This window comes from Panthera pardus, unplaced genomic scaffold, assembly GCF_024362965.1.
Source record: "Panthera pardus isolate Hobbes unplaced genomic scaffold, ASM2436296v1 HiC_scaffold_1, whole genome shotgun sequence".
In the NCBI taxonomy this organism is placed as follows: Eukaryota; Metazoa; Chordata; class Mammalia; order Carnivora; family Felidae; genus Panthera; species Panthera pardus.
This window is the reverse complement of record NW_026526654.1, coordinates 81,213,090-81,229,991: the sequence shown is the minus strand read 5'-3', so window position 1 is coordinate 81,229,991 and position 16,902 is coordinate 81,213,090. Positions and strand designations below refer to the sequence as shown.

General features: G+C 49.3%; 1 protein-coding gene across 5 annotated transcripts in view; it reads left to right on the top strand.

The window, feature by feature from the left end:
- Positions 1-15,588, top strand: part of ALOX5AP (arachidonate 5-lipoxygenase activating protein) — a 28,888-nt gene extending 13,300 nt beyond the window's left edge. The window contains exons 3-7 of one of the 5 annotated variants that reach the window (XR_002079547.2): positions 2,159-2,333; positions 2,963-3,033; positions 7,299-7,380; positions 8,896-9,036; positions 14,020-14,131. Coding sequence is in view for 4 of the 5 variants with exons in the window: in XM_019447853.2 (XP_019303398.2) it covers positions 2,159-2,333; positions 2,963-3,033; positions 7,299-7,380; positions 14,722-14,925 (532 nt within the window). In the remaining variant the exon portion in view is untranslated. Of the gene's footprint in view, positions 1-2,158; positions 2,334-2,962; positions 3,034-7,298; positions 7,381-7,802; positions 8,016-8,895; positions 9,037-14,019; positions 14,506-14,721 lie in introns of those variants that run through there. The other 4 variants (XM_019447853.2, XM_019447854.2, XM_019447855.2 and 1 more) reach the window with 4 other exon arrangements.
- The last annotated feature ends 1,314 nt before the right edge of the window (positions 15,589-16,902 follow it).

Below are 16,902 nucleotides of genomic sequence, written 5' to 3'. Positions count from 1 at the left end.
ACATCAAGAGTTGGACTGACTTAACTGACTCAACCTACTGAGCCACTCAGGCACCCCTTCTGCCCATTTCTTAACTGGTCTTTTTGTTTTTGGGGTGTTGAGTTTGACAAGTTCTTTATAGATTTTGGATACTAATGCTTTATCAAATATCTTCCCCCATTCTGTAGGCTGCCTTTTAGTTTTGTTGTTTGTTTCCTTCACTGTGCAGAAGCTTTTTATCTTGATGAAGCTCCAGGAGTTCATTTTTGCTTCTTGCGACATGTCTAGTAAGACGTTGCTACCGCCGAGGTCAGAGAAGTTGCTGCCGTGTTCTCCTCTAGGATTTTGATGGTTTCCTGCCTCACATTTAGGTCTTTCATCCATTTTGAATTTATTTTTGTGTATGCTGTAAGAAAGTGGTCCAGTTTCATTCTTCTGCACCTTGTTCTTCAGTTTTCCCAACACCATTTGTTGAGGAGACTGTTTTTTTTCCATTGGGTATTCTTTCTTGCTCTGTCAAAGGTGAGTTGACCATGTAGTGGTAGGTCCATTTCTGGATCTTCTATTCTGTTCCACTGATCTATGTGTCTGTTTTTGTGTCAGTACCATACTGTCTTGATGACTACAGCTTTGTAATATAGCTAGAGGTCCCGAATCGTGATGCCTCTAGCTTTGTTTTTCTTTTTCAGGATTGCTTTGACTATTCAGAGTGTTCTGTGGTTCCATACATATTTTAAGACTGTTTGTTCTAGCTCTGTGAAAAATGCTGGTGGTATTTTGATAGGGATTGCATTACATGTATGGATTGCTTTGCGTAGTATAGACATTTTAACAATGGTTGTTCTTCCAGTCCATAAGCATGGAATATTTTCCCAGTTCTTTGTGTCGTCTTCAAGATACTCCATAACTGTTCTTCGGTTTTCAGAGTACAGATATTTTACCTCTCTGGCTAGGTTTATTCCGAGGTATCTTATTGTTTTTGTGTGATTGTAAATGGAATCAATTCCTAGATTTCTTTTTCCGCTGCTTCATGATTGGCATAGAGAAATGCAACAGATTTCTGTACATTGATTTCATATCCTGCGACTCTGCTGAATTCGTATTAGTTCTATCAATTTTTTGGTGGAGTCTTTCCAGTGTTCTCCATAGAATATCATCTTGTTTGCAAATAATGAAAGTTTGATTTCATTCTTGCCAATTTGGATGCCTTTTATTTCCTTTTGTTGTCTGCTGAGGCTAAGACTTCCAGTACTATGCTAAATAGTGCATGGTGAGAGTGGACATCCCTGTCTTGTTCCCGACCCCAGAGGGAACACTCTCAGTTTTTCCCCATTGAGTATGATATTCGCTGTGGGTGTTTTCATATGTGGCCTTTATGATGGTGAAGTATGTTCCATCTGGCCCTACTTTGTTGAGGGTTTTTACCAATGTGGATGTGCATATTGATGGTCCTGACCGAGACTGTCAACTTTTCCAGAGGATATTTGCTATTTTTTTAGTGTAGTCGAAAAGCTAACAGATATGGTTACAGAGTTGGACTGACCAGGACGTGCATCCTGGTCCCACCACCTTGTAGCTCAGTGACACTCAGCAGTTAGTCAACTTCTCCCAACCTCAGTTTCTCACGTGAAAATGAGGGTAACTGTGGTAGACTGAATAAAGAGCCCCCAAACATCTTTACATCCCAACCCCGGGAACCTGTAGGTTCTGTTACATGGCAAGAAGGAATTCAGATCGTTAACCACCTGACCTTAAAATCAAGAGATTACTCTGGATTATTTGGGTGGAACCAATGGGATCACCAGGATTCTTTTCTTTTTTAATGTTTATTTATTTTTGAGAGAGAGCCAGAGAGTGAGTGGGGGAGGGGCAGAGAGAGAGGGAGACACAGAATCTGAAGCAGGTTCCAGGCTCAGGTGTGAGCACAGAGCCCGACGCGGGGCTCAAACCCGTGAACTGCGAGATCATGCCTTGAGGAAGTCAGACGCTTAACCGACTGAGCCACCCAGGCACCCCTAACAAGGGTTCTTTAACTGTGAAGGAAGGAGGCGGAGAAGTGGGTGTCAGAAAGACCCTCTCGGCCACTGCTGCCTTTGAGGTTGGAAGGGGGCCACAAGCCAAGGAATGCAGGTGATCTCTAGAAGCTGAGAAAGGCAAGGCAAAACGGATTCTTCCCTAGGGTCTCCAGCAGGCTTGCAGCCATGCTGACCCACCTTGACCGTGGCCCAGTGAGACCCATTTGGACTTCTGACCTCCAGATGATTTGTCTTGTTTTAAGCCCCGATGTTTGGGGCTACCTGTTCCAGCAGCCGCAGAAAACGCATGCAGTCACCCTGCGCGCTCACACGGCTGCGGTGAGTGTCCGGCGGGGACAAAGGGTGTAAAATATCAGCATGGTGGCTGGTGTGAGGGGAGGGCCCCTCCCCGAGAGTGAAGACTGAGCCCTGAACACGGCGATCGCACCACCAGCACGAGACCTTTCTGAGCGTCAGCTTTTCTGAATCGACCCTGGTTTCTTTCACGCTCGAAGCTCATCTCCCCGCCCCCCTCCCCAGCCTCGCCTGTGGGTCTGAGCTGACTTGTGTGTCTGACAAAGGCTTCTCAGTTGGGCTCCTCTCTCCTGCACCCCCCACCCCCCACCCCCAATCCTGACAGCTGCCACAGCCCTGCTGTCTGTGTTGCTCACTTTTCAATTCCAAGAAGCACTTTGGCACAGCCAGGAGCAGGAACCCTGCCAAAACGAATCCATCAAGAAACCGAGTCTCCGACTGGCTTCACTGAGGAAGGGACTAAATGGATTCTGAGCATGTATTTGCTTTATACCACTGCCTATGTCTCATAAGTGGAGTCATGAATGGGGTTCGTGCTTCATGCGTGAAGGTGATTATCGGCTTGGGGTTTCAGGTGATTTTCAGACGGTGCCGCGGTAGCGTGTTTCCTAATGCTTCTTCTCCTTATTTATTTATTTTTTTTTATTCTACAGCCAAAACTGTGTGGACGCGTACCCCACGTTCCTTGTCGTGCTCTGGAGCGCAGGGCTGCTCTGCAGCCAAGGTAACTCTGGCTTCTCCTTGTGTGTTCTCTTTCTGGAGCGTGTGCCGTGGGGAGGTTCAAACGCGGGCTCTTTTGTTGAAAAGACTTTGCTTGACCTCCAGCTCCGATCCCCGTGAAGCCCTCGGAGAGGTGAGAACCCTCGGGAGGTCGTGTTTCAGGCATGCTCTGCGCCTGTGCGGAGCGGGTGCGATAATGCATTGCTAATGCTTGCTCCCCGGTGGCTGGTTGAGAGCTTCTGCGCCGACAAGGGTGGTTTAAGGCTAAATGTGACTCAGAATCCTTAAGCAGTGTTAGCGCAGATACAAGGGCATTATAAATGAGGGCGCCTGAGGGATCTATTCTGGGACCAACGTCACTCTGCTCTTCTGCTAATAAGCTGGCAGGGTGGCAGGTCCTCTGTCAGGCCTGGGTCTGCAGAGCCACGGGCCGGATTCCAGGTCCCCAGCCTTCTCTGGGGTTAGCAGCCGCCCACGGTCTTGACTTCAGCAGGTTGACTCCCAGAGTTGACTTAAAAGGACCAGGAAACCAGAGTCGTGTTTTTCGGGTCCCCTTTGGAGATTGGCACTGTGCCTGGCGGGGGGCGGGGAGGGGAGGCTGGCGTGACCTGGCCAGCTTCCACAATGCGGCCCCCCATGGGGGTGTGTAAGAAAAGGCCACAAGTGTCCCCCGAGGGACTCTTTAATCCTTACCTCTTCTCCCACTTGAGGGAGTAGGTAGAGGGCGTATTATCTCCCTCTGTTATCTTTTTGTTAAGTTTCTTTATTTCTTTTTGAGAGTGGTGGAGAGAGCGAGTAGGGGAGGGGGCAGAGAGAGAGAGGGAGAGGGAGAGTCCCACACAGGCTCTGAACCCAAACCGAGAGCCAGACGCTTAACCCCGCGGAGCCACCCAGGCTCCCCTCCCTCTATTCGCCTGGAGAACACTTTGGTTCGGGGAGATGAGATGACGGGCTCAAGGTTACTCAGCTGGTGAATAACAGAGCCAGAAACAGAGCCCAGGTCTCTGGCGTTAAGTCCTGGATTTTGCACCAGGGCTTTTCTGCATTATCCACGTATATGATGCATAGACCTTGAGCACCTCCTACGTGACAAGCCCTGTGCTTAGATACACGGTGATAAATAACAAGACGTAGTGGCCGAGCACATGGCACTTGGTGAGATGAACCACAGGCAAAAAAGCGAAGGGATACATTGTTGCCGAGAGTGAGAAGCGCCCTGAAGGGAAGGAATCAGGCGCAGGGACAGAGAACAGAGGTGAGGGATGGCAGCAGAAACTCCTTCAGGGACAGCATGTGGCCTCCTCCCGTGCTCCATAAGGCCGTCATCACTCACTATTTATTTACCACTATCTATCCCGAGTGAAATAGGAAACGTGTCTGGCGTCACTTGAAAAATCAAGCCAAACTATGCTTATAGGAGGAGTTACGATTCCTTTTAGGTCCTAGATGATACTCCATACAGATGGATCTAGAGTTGTTCTAGCTAGATAAATACAAAGGGAGTGTGAAGGTGTTTCAGAGCCCCGGGACTATGCATTTTCTGCCAAACAGTTGTTGGCATTGCTAGGGGTCAAAAGTGTCAGTAAACCCTCTTCGGTAATCGTCACTTCTTACGCTCTATAGTAAATTACTGGATTGTTTAGTCAAAAGGAACCTCAGAGATCATTCTAGCCCAGATTCTTCACTTTACAGGAGCAGGAGCCCGAGTCCCAGAGGGACAAGCGGTTTGCTCAAACCTCAGAATTTTCGAGTCCAGATTCGAACCCACTGTGCTTTTCCTACTGTTCCAAGCGGCCTGGTGGGTCCACGAGGCATGAGCACAGCCATTTTCCACCCCTGACTTTTGTGAGCTCATGTTCAGTTTAGCTCCTGTTGAGAGAGAGATGTGCTGGTAAGTTAGAGCAGAGCCATCCAGATGGGACAAACCAGGAAAAACTTTGTTCAGGGCAGATTGTGAATTGTGACAGTTTCGTGACTTTCAGATAATAGCATGAATTTCATAAGTGGTTTCTTTTGTGTTTTGGTTTTCTTACCTGTCACATAACACTAGTATTTTGGGAGGGTCTGGGGACTGACAGACTGGAGACGATTCTTTTTTTTTTTTTTTTTTTTAAATTCTTAAGTGTTTTCTTTCTTTATTTTGAGAGACAGAGGGACAGAGAGAGAGAGAGAGAGAGCACACATGCATGAGCAGGGGAGGGGCAGAGACAGAGGGAGAGAGAGAATCCCAAGCAGGCTCCGCGCTGTCAGCGCAAAGCCTGATGGGAGGGCTCTAACACACGAACTGTGAGATCATGACCTGAGCCAAAATCAAGAGTCAGATACTTAATCAGATGAGCCACTCAGGCATCCCTAGAGACTATTGTGAGGACACTCATTGCTGGTGTTGTGACCCTGGGCTGTTCTTCACTCATCCTTCCTAAGCCTCAGTTTCCCCATTTGTAAAGCAGGAATAATTGAGTTCCCAGGATGCTTGAGAGACTGTGCATAAAGTCCCTGACATAGTGCGTGGCATATATCAGATTGAACCATAGAAAACTGCTGATGCTGACAGTTTAGGATCCACAAAAATGGCAGTTTCATATAGTTCAACCTAACAATAGAAGCCCAGTAAATGTGATTATTGATGGCACAGGTGGTGGTAACACGGTTTTAAAATTATACAAACTTGGTTTCAGATTCCACCTTGTTAAAAAATAAAATTCAACCGAATAAATTTGAAGACCTAATCGGCTTCATTAAAGGATTCACGATTCCAGCACCCCATCTAGTAAGCAGAGGGGGGTGCAGAGGGGTTGTACAAAATGGAAGGTTTTTATAGGAAGGAGGGTGAGGCAAGAAAGTTGTCAGCAAAAGAAAAGGATTTTTTCCGGGCAAGGTTTCTTTCCCTTAGAGAGGAGAGGAGGGGCCCTTATCCTGCAGACCTCACCTTCCTTCCATCCCCCACGTGGGAGAGGGCCCATGCGACCCATGACTGCCTTGGCTCGGATCAGAAAATTCCTGACTACAGATTAAGACTGCATTTTGGAGGGAGATGGAAATTGCTATCAGGTTAGATAGGAAGCCCGGTCTGGGGACTTGGCCTAACTGATGCCATCTTGGGTGTGTGGTTTTCTTTTTAACAATCTTTTCTTTGGCTTACTTGACGTTTATTAATTCACTTAACAAATAATTTTTGAAAGCCACTATGTGCCAGGCACTATGCCAAGCACAGAGATGATGGCTGGCCAAAGATGTGTGTCCTCATGGGTCTTTTGGTCTGGTAAGTGCAGCTGGGCAAACTGACTTCCTTGAGCCTAAATTTCCTCATCTGCCCAATGGCGACAGTGATACGCTCTTTACCAGGGGGCTGGGAGGATCGGAGACCCAAGTACCCAAAGTGCCTGGGGGCAGTGCCTGACATATAAAAAGCACTCTGTCGACACAATTAATTTGGCATTTGAATAATGCTGGCAGGTCTTCAGGGTGCTTTTATACCCATGCACTTATATCACCCTCATAATTATTCCTGAGAGGTAGGAAAGCTGCAATCAGCCCTTTGTCCAGATGTAGAATGAGTTAAGTATTAGGTTCTTGATCCAAATGGTTCTTGTGGGGTTGGGTTTTCTAACTCTCAAATCCAAGGTTCAGGACTCCCGATGCTCACGGGTGCTCCTCAGGGGACTAGAAGGCAAAGGCAATCTCCTTCCCTACAGATGTTTTCTGAATTGGCAGCAATTTTTCAGAAAAGGTTGAGCATTGCACTGCCTGGTGGCCCAGAGGGGAAGGGTATACTTTTAAGAGAGCCAGCCTAGAGCTGGGCTTGGGGTTTGGGTCTGGTTCCCCATCCCCTGCCCCGGACCACATCACACACACACACACACACACACACACACACACACACACACATACACACAAACACACACACCACCCATCCCACCTGGCAGTCTTACACAAGCCCTTTGACCCCTGAAGCCCAAGTTTTCACATCTCGAATAAGCAAAGATGATATTGGGCAGGTGCGAAGGATTCAGATTAGATGATGGGCAGGAAAACACTTTGTAAACTGTACCACGATGCCCGTAGAAAGTAACGTTACTATCATCGAGGTCCTAGGTTTCTACCAGCCCTGGGCTTTTGCTGAAGTTCAGCCCCAGCTGCCAGCACTTGAGGCTCCTGCTAGATTTTGTGACCAGCATTCGTTGTATAATGACTGGATTAATACCATGCTAACTTAGCATGTTCTGGCATCTGTGAAACTCACACGGGTGTTTTCCTTTCTCCACTTAGTTCCCGCCGCCTTTGCTGGCCTGATGTACCTGTTCGTGAGGCAAAAATACTTCGTCGGCTACCTGGGGGAGAGAACTCAGAGGTAGGCCACTGGGACTGTTTAAGAACCAGGGTGTGAGCCACGCTTTTTGAGCAAGAAGAGGGATCGTTCACCACCATATTCTGCCCAAGATTTAAGGCTCTGGGCGGGGGGTCACTCGGGGCTGGAGGGTGAAGGCTATAGTATCCCTCCCCCCTTTTCCCCCTGAACTTTGCGGGCTCGGCAAATACAGCTGGGGGACTTGATTCCTACGCCCAGTAACAAATTCCTCCACGTGGCGTCGGGCCCACGAAGGACGCTTTCACACCGCCCGCTGCCCATTCTTGCACCCCCTCTGCCCCCTGCTCTACTCCCACCCTTCAGAGTCTGACTTTCTGGGTCTGGCTTCCCAAGGCCTCCGGTGAGTGAAGCGTTTCACTGTTTGCCTAAAGAAGTGAGAACTAAAACGCGCACCTTGTGATCAGTTCTCTTGAGTAACAGATTTTCCAGGGACCAGCAGGAAGAATGTTGCAAAAATAGGACGCACGAACACTCAGAGGATGGAGCCTGTGAATAGAGTCCCCGTTGCATGGCTGATGGAGGCTGCCAGACGGAAAGCCCCAGAGCAGCAGCTATAACTTTGGCTACACCCGGTTTGGGAAATCCGGATTTCCATAAAATAAATGAGGATACTTACAGGAGACATGTTATAGTCTGCCACCAGTTCCTCAGAATTCTTGTTAGAATTTATTTATTTATTTATTTTTTGAGAGAAAGAGAGAGAGAGAGAGTGAGCAGCACAGGGGCAGAGAGAGAGGGAGAGGGCGAGAGAGAATCCCAAGCAGGCTCCGCGTGGCCAGCACAGAGCCCGATGTGGGGCTTGAACTCGTGAACCGTGAGATCGTGACCTGAGCTGAAATCAAGAGTCGGACACTTAACTGATTGAGCCACCCAGGCCCTCCCACTTCTTTCGAATTCTTAACGTACCAGCAGGGCTCCAGGAGCCAGGCATGTGTTCTGGGAGGCTGCCGCCTGCCCCAGTGGTGACTCCAGCCCTCCCCTCCATTTTTCTCCCTTGTCTAGTTTCACGTCCCCCCCTGTCTCTTACGACAGCACCCTCCTCTCGCGGTTAATGGGCTCTCCGTTTTGATAACATCTGCAGCGGTGACAAAGGCATTGACATCCCGGGAGGTCGGCAGGTGAAAGCGTTCTATCTGGGGACCTTGGGAGCCTGTGAAACTAAATGGCTGGGGGCCGGGGGGTGATGGCGAGCTGCAGCCAGGAGAAGAATGACTCGTCTCTCAGAGATTCTTTCCTGGGCTCGTCTGCTATTCATTCCTCTCTAGTGGGTTCTTATTTACCCTTGAAAACCACAGTTCCATTATCTCTCTTACCCTTATCAACACTCTCATAAATGATATTCCTCATTCTCTTCCACTCTGGAAAGCCTCTATTCCGCCTTTTCCCGGGAGAGCACCTGTTGTCAAGAAGCGAGGGGTGGTGGGGTGTCTATCAGTAAAATAAGGGGGTTCTGCTCTCTTGGGCTGCCTCCCCGTGCATCCCTGTCTTCCTCCGCAGAGTCTCCGGGGTCTGGCCCAGTCACTGTTCTCTTCGCCTGTCACCTCTCGCCTGAGATCTTAAAGTCGCTTTAATTCTAAGACAATCTGTGGAACATGACAACATTTGTTGATTTGCCCGTAGGCTCTCTGCATTTTAAAGGTAATCACTGCTAGGGAATGAACCGAGGTGGCAAAAAATAATAAGATCTAGACTTAAAATCTTAAAAATACTAGACTTCCCTGGACCTCATTAAAATGTAATTGGCCTAATGTCTTAAATCCTGTCCTAGTCTCCCCCGTGAGATCCCACCGGCCCCTTTACCACTGTCTGTGGTGCCTTCGGAGCCTTCTCACCTGTCCCGCACCCACAGCCTTCATTACTCATCCATCACGGTGCTCCTTCCTGCTGAGACCAAACACGGCCTCACAACACTTCTGAACACAGAGTTCGGAGCTATTGGCATCAGGAGATATGACATCTATGGGATGACATGTCTAATCCTAATCTAGACCGACATATAGTTTGAGGTAGATGCAACCCCGAGAGCCTCTATGGCTAGGTCCAAGAGGATTTTCAATTCTGCCTTCTGGAAACTATGTGCTAATACCCTCTTCCGCCGTGGACCCCCTCTTTCGGATCCCCACTTCCGTCCCTGGGCCGTGTCGCACTTGTTCTCTGCAGATGCTCTAATGGCCAAATGTCTTCGGGATCTGCTTTAGTTCTTGGGCTCACCATAGAGGAAGATACTGCTCAGGGAGACCTTTCCAGGAATTTCTCCCGGGGGCTGTCAGTCATCTTTGCTCCTCCCCAGAAGTTGCTTTGGCCCTATCCACATCAGAAGTTCTAGTGTCATTTTGGGTGCAGTGGGTGGGCATGACATTCCTTGATGTGTCTCCCCCACCGAAGCTTCTTCCTTCTGGAATTTTGGAGCCCCCACCTTTGTCCCTCCTAGAAGCTTATGGCTCTGATTCTCAGCCCCACATCCTACTCCCTGACACTTTTCTCCCTGTTTTGATTAGGTAGTTTGTAGCATCTCAAACCACGTGAATTTCAGGGGCGCCTGGATAGCTCAGTAGGTTAAGTGTCCGACTCTTGATTTCAGCTCAGGTCTCAGATCTCAGATCTCAGGGGCGTGAGATCGAGCCCTGTGTTGGGTTCTGTCCTGACAGCATGCAGCCTGCCAGAGATTCTCTTTCCCTCTGTCTCTCTGCCCCTCCCCTGCTCACTGTCTGACTCTCAAAAAAAAAAATGAATTTTAGTTTCTTCCCCTTTCATTCTAAGCTACTATCGGGACCCAAACTCAGCGGCAGTTGGCATTATATTACAAGACTGCTTGCCTTTTATCATCTACCTTTATACTTGACTTTTTAAAAAAAAATGTTTATTTATTTTTGAAAGAGAGAGAGAGAGAGAGAAAGAGAGAAAGAGAGAGCATGAACAGGGGAAAGGCAGAGAGAGAAAGAGACATAGGCTCCAGGCTCTGAACTGTCAGCACAGAGCCCGACGCGGGGCTTGAACTCACGAACCGTGAGATCATGACCTGAGCCGGAGTCGGACGCTTAACCGACTGAGCCACCCAGGCGCCCCTCAAGGCTGGTGTTTCTAAAGTGCAACCCACCAACCAACAACCAAGTGCACCAAGAATTGCCTGGGGGTGCTTGTTAAAAATAGACATTCCTGGGCCTCACCCTCAACGTACCGAATCAGAATCTCTAGGGTGGGAGCCTGGGAGTATGCATTTTAACAACTTCTGCACACAGTGTGGGAATCACTGAAGGCTGTTCATGCCTCTTTTCTGAGAATGATTCATTTGACAAAAATCTCTGGAGGGCCTGATTTATTGGAGATATGTGGGTGAGCAGAGGAACAATATCTTGTTCTCGTGGGCCTTACAATTTTTATTCCCTTTAGAAGTTACCGGGTTTAAAGTGGTATTTCCTTTCTGAAAAGAACAGAATTTTAAGGCCAGATGGGACCATGCAGTTTTCTTTTTCCACCCACATTTTGTATATATTTTTATGTGAGGCGGGGGAGGGTCAGTGACTTGCCCAAGGCCACACAGCAGGGAGCGGGGGCTGGAGCTCAGGGGTCCTGGTGCCTGGCCCCAGCTACACCTCACACCACACCTCCTCCTCCTCGAAGTTTTAGGCACATTCGAGATGGGAATTGTCTGTCATAATGCCTTTTTGAATTTTTTATTTTATTTTATTTATTTTTGATAGAGAGAGAGCACAAGTTGGGGGGCGGGGGGGCAGAGAGAGAAGGAGACAGAATCTGAAACAGGTTCCAGGCTCCGAGCTGTCCGCACAGAGCCCGACGCGGGGCTCGAACTCACAAATTGTGAGAGATCGTGACCTGGGCGGAAGTTGGGTGCTCAACCGACTGAGCCACTCGGGTGTCCCTGTCGTAATGCCTTTTTGACGTTTTCACGTAGGTTTGATGCTGTGTGTGTGTAAAAGAGGGGGGATACATTTATTTCAAAACGTAACAACAAAATCCTAGTCTCCAAAGGAGCCCTCGGGAAGGTAGACAGAGCAGGACTGTGGCCTCACCCAGACAGGTTTGAATTCCCACTTTGCCTCTTCCTGGCTGTGTGCCCTTAGGCACATCATTCAACCTGTCTCTTCTCAGTTTCCCCACCTGGATAATAGGTTACCAATACCCCACAAACGAAGTCACAGATATAAAATGCCTGTCTCTCAGATGCTTCGTTTAATTCCGACCTTCCCCGCCCCATTTAGAGAGAACTGTGTATCAGCTTCCAGAGACAATCACAGAGATGCCTTGGGTTTCAGTCTAATTATGCAGGACGTGTCCCGCGGGCCCCCCACCCCGGCCCTTCCTTCTGCCCCCACCGCGCCCACCGCCAGGCTGGACAGATTTCAAACTGAGGCTCCCGAAGTGCCCGAGGTGGGGACCCCCATTCACACTTAGCCCTGCGGGTGGTGGGCACGTGCTGGACCCTTGCCTTCCACGCCCTTCGCACGGTCCGGGAAGAGTTAAGGCACCACCCAGCCGTCTCCTCGGGGGCGGGATGCCTTGAGACCTTTGAAAAATGCTGCCCCGAAGTCAAGAACACCACTATTTCAGCAGCAGGCGCTGCCATTTCATCCTTCACCGCAGATTTATCTCGAGCACATTCTGAAACAGCTTTGCAGATCGCTTTTTCTTGTTTCTGTAATGAGCATATGGTGGCCTCATTCCTGTGATAAATCTGAGCCACCACAATATTTGACTTTTCACAAGTTAATTTCTCTGAACCCTCTATTCTCTGGCTAAAAGATAGCCCTTCCTTAGACTCTGTTACTTTCTCATCAGCATTAGCAGGTGACTGTATTTGTCCGCCAGGGCCACGGTAATCAAGTACCGTAGACGGCGTGGCTCAGACAACAGAGACTGATTGTCTCCGGAGGGTAGAAATCTGAGATCAAGGTGTTGGCTGCCTTGTTTCTTCTGACGCCTCCCTCCTTGGCTCACGGGTGGCCATCTTTCCCTTGTGTCTTCCTTCTGTGTGGGTCTGTGTCCAGATCTTCTCTTCTTAAAGGACACCAGCCATATTGAGTCAGGGTCCACCCTGGTGATTACAGTTTTACCTTAATTACCTCTTTAAAGATTCTGTCTCTAAACACGGTCATGTCCTGAGGAATTGGGGTTAGGATTTCAACATATGAATGGGGGGGGGGGGGAGGGGAGGACACAATTTAGCCCATCATGCTCTCTTTAGAGAGCATATTATTTTTCTCCCCAATAAAGAAACAGGAGGTCTCACTTCATGAGCATGACTGTAAACAGGGAACCGAGGAAAGAAGAACAGGTCAGAACGGGGCAGAAGAACACAGCAGGCCAAGGAGCAGGGACAATGTTGGCCAGCCATGTTTCTCAAACTTTAATGGCCTGTGAGTCACGGAGGGACTTGTCAAAACGCAGATTTGGATCCGCTGAATCCAGAGAGGGACCTGCGATTCTGCGTTTCTCAACAAGCCCCCCGTGGATGCCAACGCTGCTGGTCCGCGGCCCACACTTTGAGTAGCAAGGAAATAGTCGCACCGCTGAACGTTTTTCAGACTCTTGACATAGGGAAGTTAGGAGTTCCGTGATGAAGCTTTGGGGTCCATTTCAAAAAGATAAAATTTCTAACGTCGAGCCTGGGGATGCCAAATTCTGCTCTCTCTCTTGATTATGTCAAAAACCATAATGCTCAGCAGCACTGACACACCTGTTTAGCTGAGTTGGCTGTTCTCGTTGAGCAGCTATGATTGCCAAAGGGTCCCCTCACTGGGTCGTTACTAACAGCCTTAACGAGCCATTTGGCTGGACTTTCCAAATGCACTAGCGCTACCCGGGTTGGATCCGGCCACGGCGGTCACAAAAGGATCGTTCAGAGGGAAGCCAGGGCAGCCGCTGTGCACAATTAGGTGGTCACCTATCACTGGGGAGCTGCCTCCTGACCCCAGCTGATGATTTGCCTAAGCAGCGTAGGATTTAGAGCCTTTGAGAGAAGAATATGAATGTACTAAAACATCTCTGCCCCACCTCCATTCGCTTAAAATGTAAGAGCCTGTCTTCCGCTGCTCGGGGTCCAGCTTTCATTAGTGTGAACATGGCTCATTCCCAAGCAGCCTCAGGAGAATAGATTGAACCCTCGGATCCTGAAGCACCTTTTAGATTCCATCAGCCTCACTGGTTCGTGAAACCAGCCCCTGTCTCGGAGAGGCCCTTCAGTCCTGGGTGAGACACAGCGGCCAGCACGGCTTCGCAGGCACTCCTGGAGCAGAGCGGCTGCAGAAAGGGTCGGAACGAGTCACTGGGGTTCCTAATCCCGGGTCAGAATGCCTGACGACCGACCGACAGCACCCACTGCCTTCACGCCATCAGGGTTCAGAAGGACACTGGGGGAACGCAGAGAAGCTGTAGAGCAGAGCCCTAACGATGATGGGGTTTGGGGTCTCGGCTCTCGTAGCTTGGTTCTGAAATACGTTCAGTGATTAATAGTAGCAGAGACCCTTCCGTGCTTCATAGGAAGTCAATGGAGCATTCCTGAGTAAAAGGAACTATAATTGAAACCCCTTGTGTCTCAAATTGATGACGTTCTTTGTTAAGCCCATCTCAGTTGCCGCTTCTACCGTTTTCTCTCTTTTCCAGCACACCGGGCTACATATTTGGGAAGCGAATCATACTGTTCCTGTTCCTCATGTCCCTTGCCGGTATCTTCAACTATTATCTCATCTTCTTTTTCGGAAGTGACTTCGAAAACTACATAAAGACGGTAACCACCACCGTCTCCCCTCTACTCCTCATCCCCTGACTCTCCGCCGAATACAGGGTCGGCACTTCTATCTGATCGATACCTAAAGTCATCATAACTCAGCCCTTGGAAAGATACAGCTCCTCTTTAGACAGCTGTAAATCGAATGACCATCTGGGCTCCGCAGCTTGAGTTAACCTTGCTTTCCCCGGAAGAAAATAACTTAGTGTCCGCTCCCCCGCCCTTGAGAATGGCAGTGGCCCCGTATCTCTTACTCAGACCCGTTCGGTAGTTCTGTAGGTTTCCTGAGTTACCCCACTTCCCGAAGATGTTTTGTGACCACATTTATGTTTTCCTCAAATAAAGCGCAGAGACATGTTTCACGCTGGGGGTCGAGTTTTTTTTTGTGGGTTTCTTGCTACATTTGAACACCTAGTCGGTTTTCCTCAGCCTCGACGACGATAATAGAAAATACACTGTCCTTGCACGCAGGCGTGCCTAGAAGGCATTCACCAAAATGTCAATTAGGATTATCTTGGGCTGAAGCGATTTGGGGGTGAGTTTTACTCTGTGTTTATATTTTCATGTATTATTTGCAGCAAATAAATGGCACTCAGCACAGAACCAGAAGAGACAACAGCCGGAGCGTGGCCTTTCTGGGAAGCCTTTCCCATCTCCCGGTTGGTCTAGTGTTGCCCTCTGACCTCCCACAGCACCCTCTGAACATCTCAACCGCAGCAAATCCATATTACAATGGAAAGATGTTTATTAGCGTGTGTCGCCCCATCCCACTAAATCATTAGCTCTTGGATATCCCTGATGTCCCATCTATTTTGCTTTTCCTGTGCCAAGCTCGGAGACTGTCACATCGCAGGCATCCTGCCTCAAGCTAGTTCGGAACTCAAACAGACGTCCTGCAAAGTGATATATGGTAGGGGACAGTTGGGGTGTTTTATGAGATTAAGATGTTTTCTTTCGATGTTTTAATGGGATTAATTGTGGAGAAATGCAAAAGCAAAAACGAAAACCAACCCCCCGCCCCCCACACTATCCTTCCTTAGACAGACAGACTTCCTGAAGGATCTTTTGTTGACTTCCTTAAGAATCCTTCACACACCCCATGAGGATTAGGTTGGTATCTTTATGTGCTAGCATCGTGCCCAGCACCCATCGTATCATCTCAGTTTAAAATGTGCTGTGGGGTGCCTGGGTGGCTCAATAGGTTGAGCGTCGGGTCATGATCTTGCGGTACGTAAATTCGAGCCCCGTATCGGGCTCACCGCCGTCAGCGAGGAAGCCCACTTCAGATCCTCTGTCCCCCTGTCTCTCTGCCCCTCCCTTGCTTGTGTGCTCTCTTTCGGAAATAAACATTTAAAACAAAACAAAACGGAACATGCCGTAACTCAGTGTCAGAGCCTAGGATAATGCCGGGCCCATTGAGGGGCCCCCAGGTATTGGTTGAACAAATGAATAAATGAATGAATGAGTTTATAAATCACTGGCTAGCAGTATTTAATAAAATATGTCTGTAGAGCCATTTCCCATATTGAGGATGGATTCACGGTGGTGCAACCAACTGTCACACACATACACACACACACACACACACACACACACACACACACACACGGTGTCCCTTGTCACAATTTAGATAATAGCTGGGTGTGGTCAAGAGTCCAGGACTCCCGACAGAGAGAAGCCAGCAACTCCTGAGGACTGAGCTCTCGGCTGAGGTGAACAGCGATGGATGAGTCCCTGCTACCCCCGCTGAGTCTCATGATGGTCACATGACCATCTTAGGCAGAATGAGACAAATCCAGGGGCCACAGCTCCCCAGTTTTCTCGGAGTTGCCTGCTTGGGGCGTGGAGGGAATGAAACATGGAATCCGGCCCGTGCGACGTCTGCTTCGTGTGCGATGCCCAAGGCAAGCAGATTTCTCAGTTCGCGGGAAAACCCCCATGTGGGCATGGTTTCCTAGGCCTATCTGATGGTCCAGACTAAAGCCCCGGTTGGGGTCTTCTGGCCAAACCCCAACCAGCAGAAGCTTCTCCGTGCCCATGGCTCCAGCAGAGTTGCTTCCGCTCTTAGCCCTCTGTAGAGACCAGGACCCAAATGTCCTAGTGGGCAGTGGGAAGGAAAGGGCTTCGCAGACCGCAAGGTGGAGGGGGCTCCAGGGGCCACCTCAGCCTGGCTTGGTGTGGAGGGCAACAAGGTGACCAGGCATCCATGTTTGTCTGGGACTAAGAGATTTCCTGGGAGGAGATGCTTTCGGTTTTAAAACTGGGACAGTCCTGGGAAAACCAAGATGGGTGGGTTGCTCTAAGGGAGAGCTGGGCCAGGATATGCTCGGGGGAGCCTGGGGACCCCTTAGCTCCCAGAGGCCGCACCGTCCGAGCTGACCATGGGACCTCCAGGGTGCAAAGACAGGAAATGACGTAATGGCCCATCAGAGGCTCTGCGGACTCTGGCTTGGGTGGAGAGTCCACGACTGAGGGCACTCAGGGGTTGAGGTGCAGGTAGAGGAGACTTGACTGTTATGAAGAAGAGGGTCTCGGGGCAGAACTCCTGCTGTCTGGTTGGAGGGCGACCCTGCCTAGTGGTCAAACTCTGTCTTCAGAGTTCCAGGCCTGGGCTCAACCCTTGCCCTGTCACCCCCTCCATTCTGTGACTTCCCCCCAAGCCTCCAGTTTTGCATTTATTAAATTGGGATAATAATAGCGTCAAAATATGGGGTTGCTATAAAGAGAGAAAGCAATTGAAAAATTTTAGCATACAATAC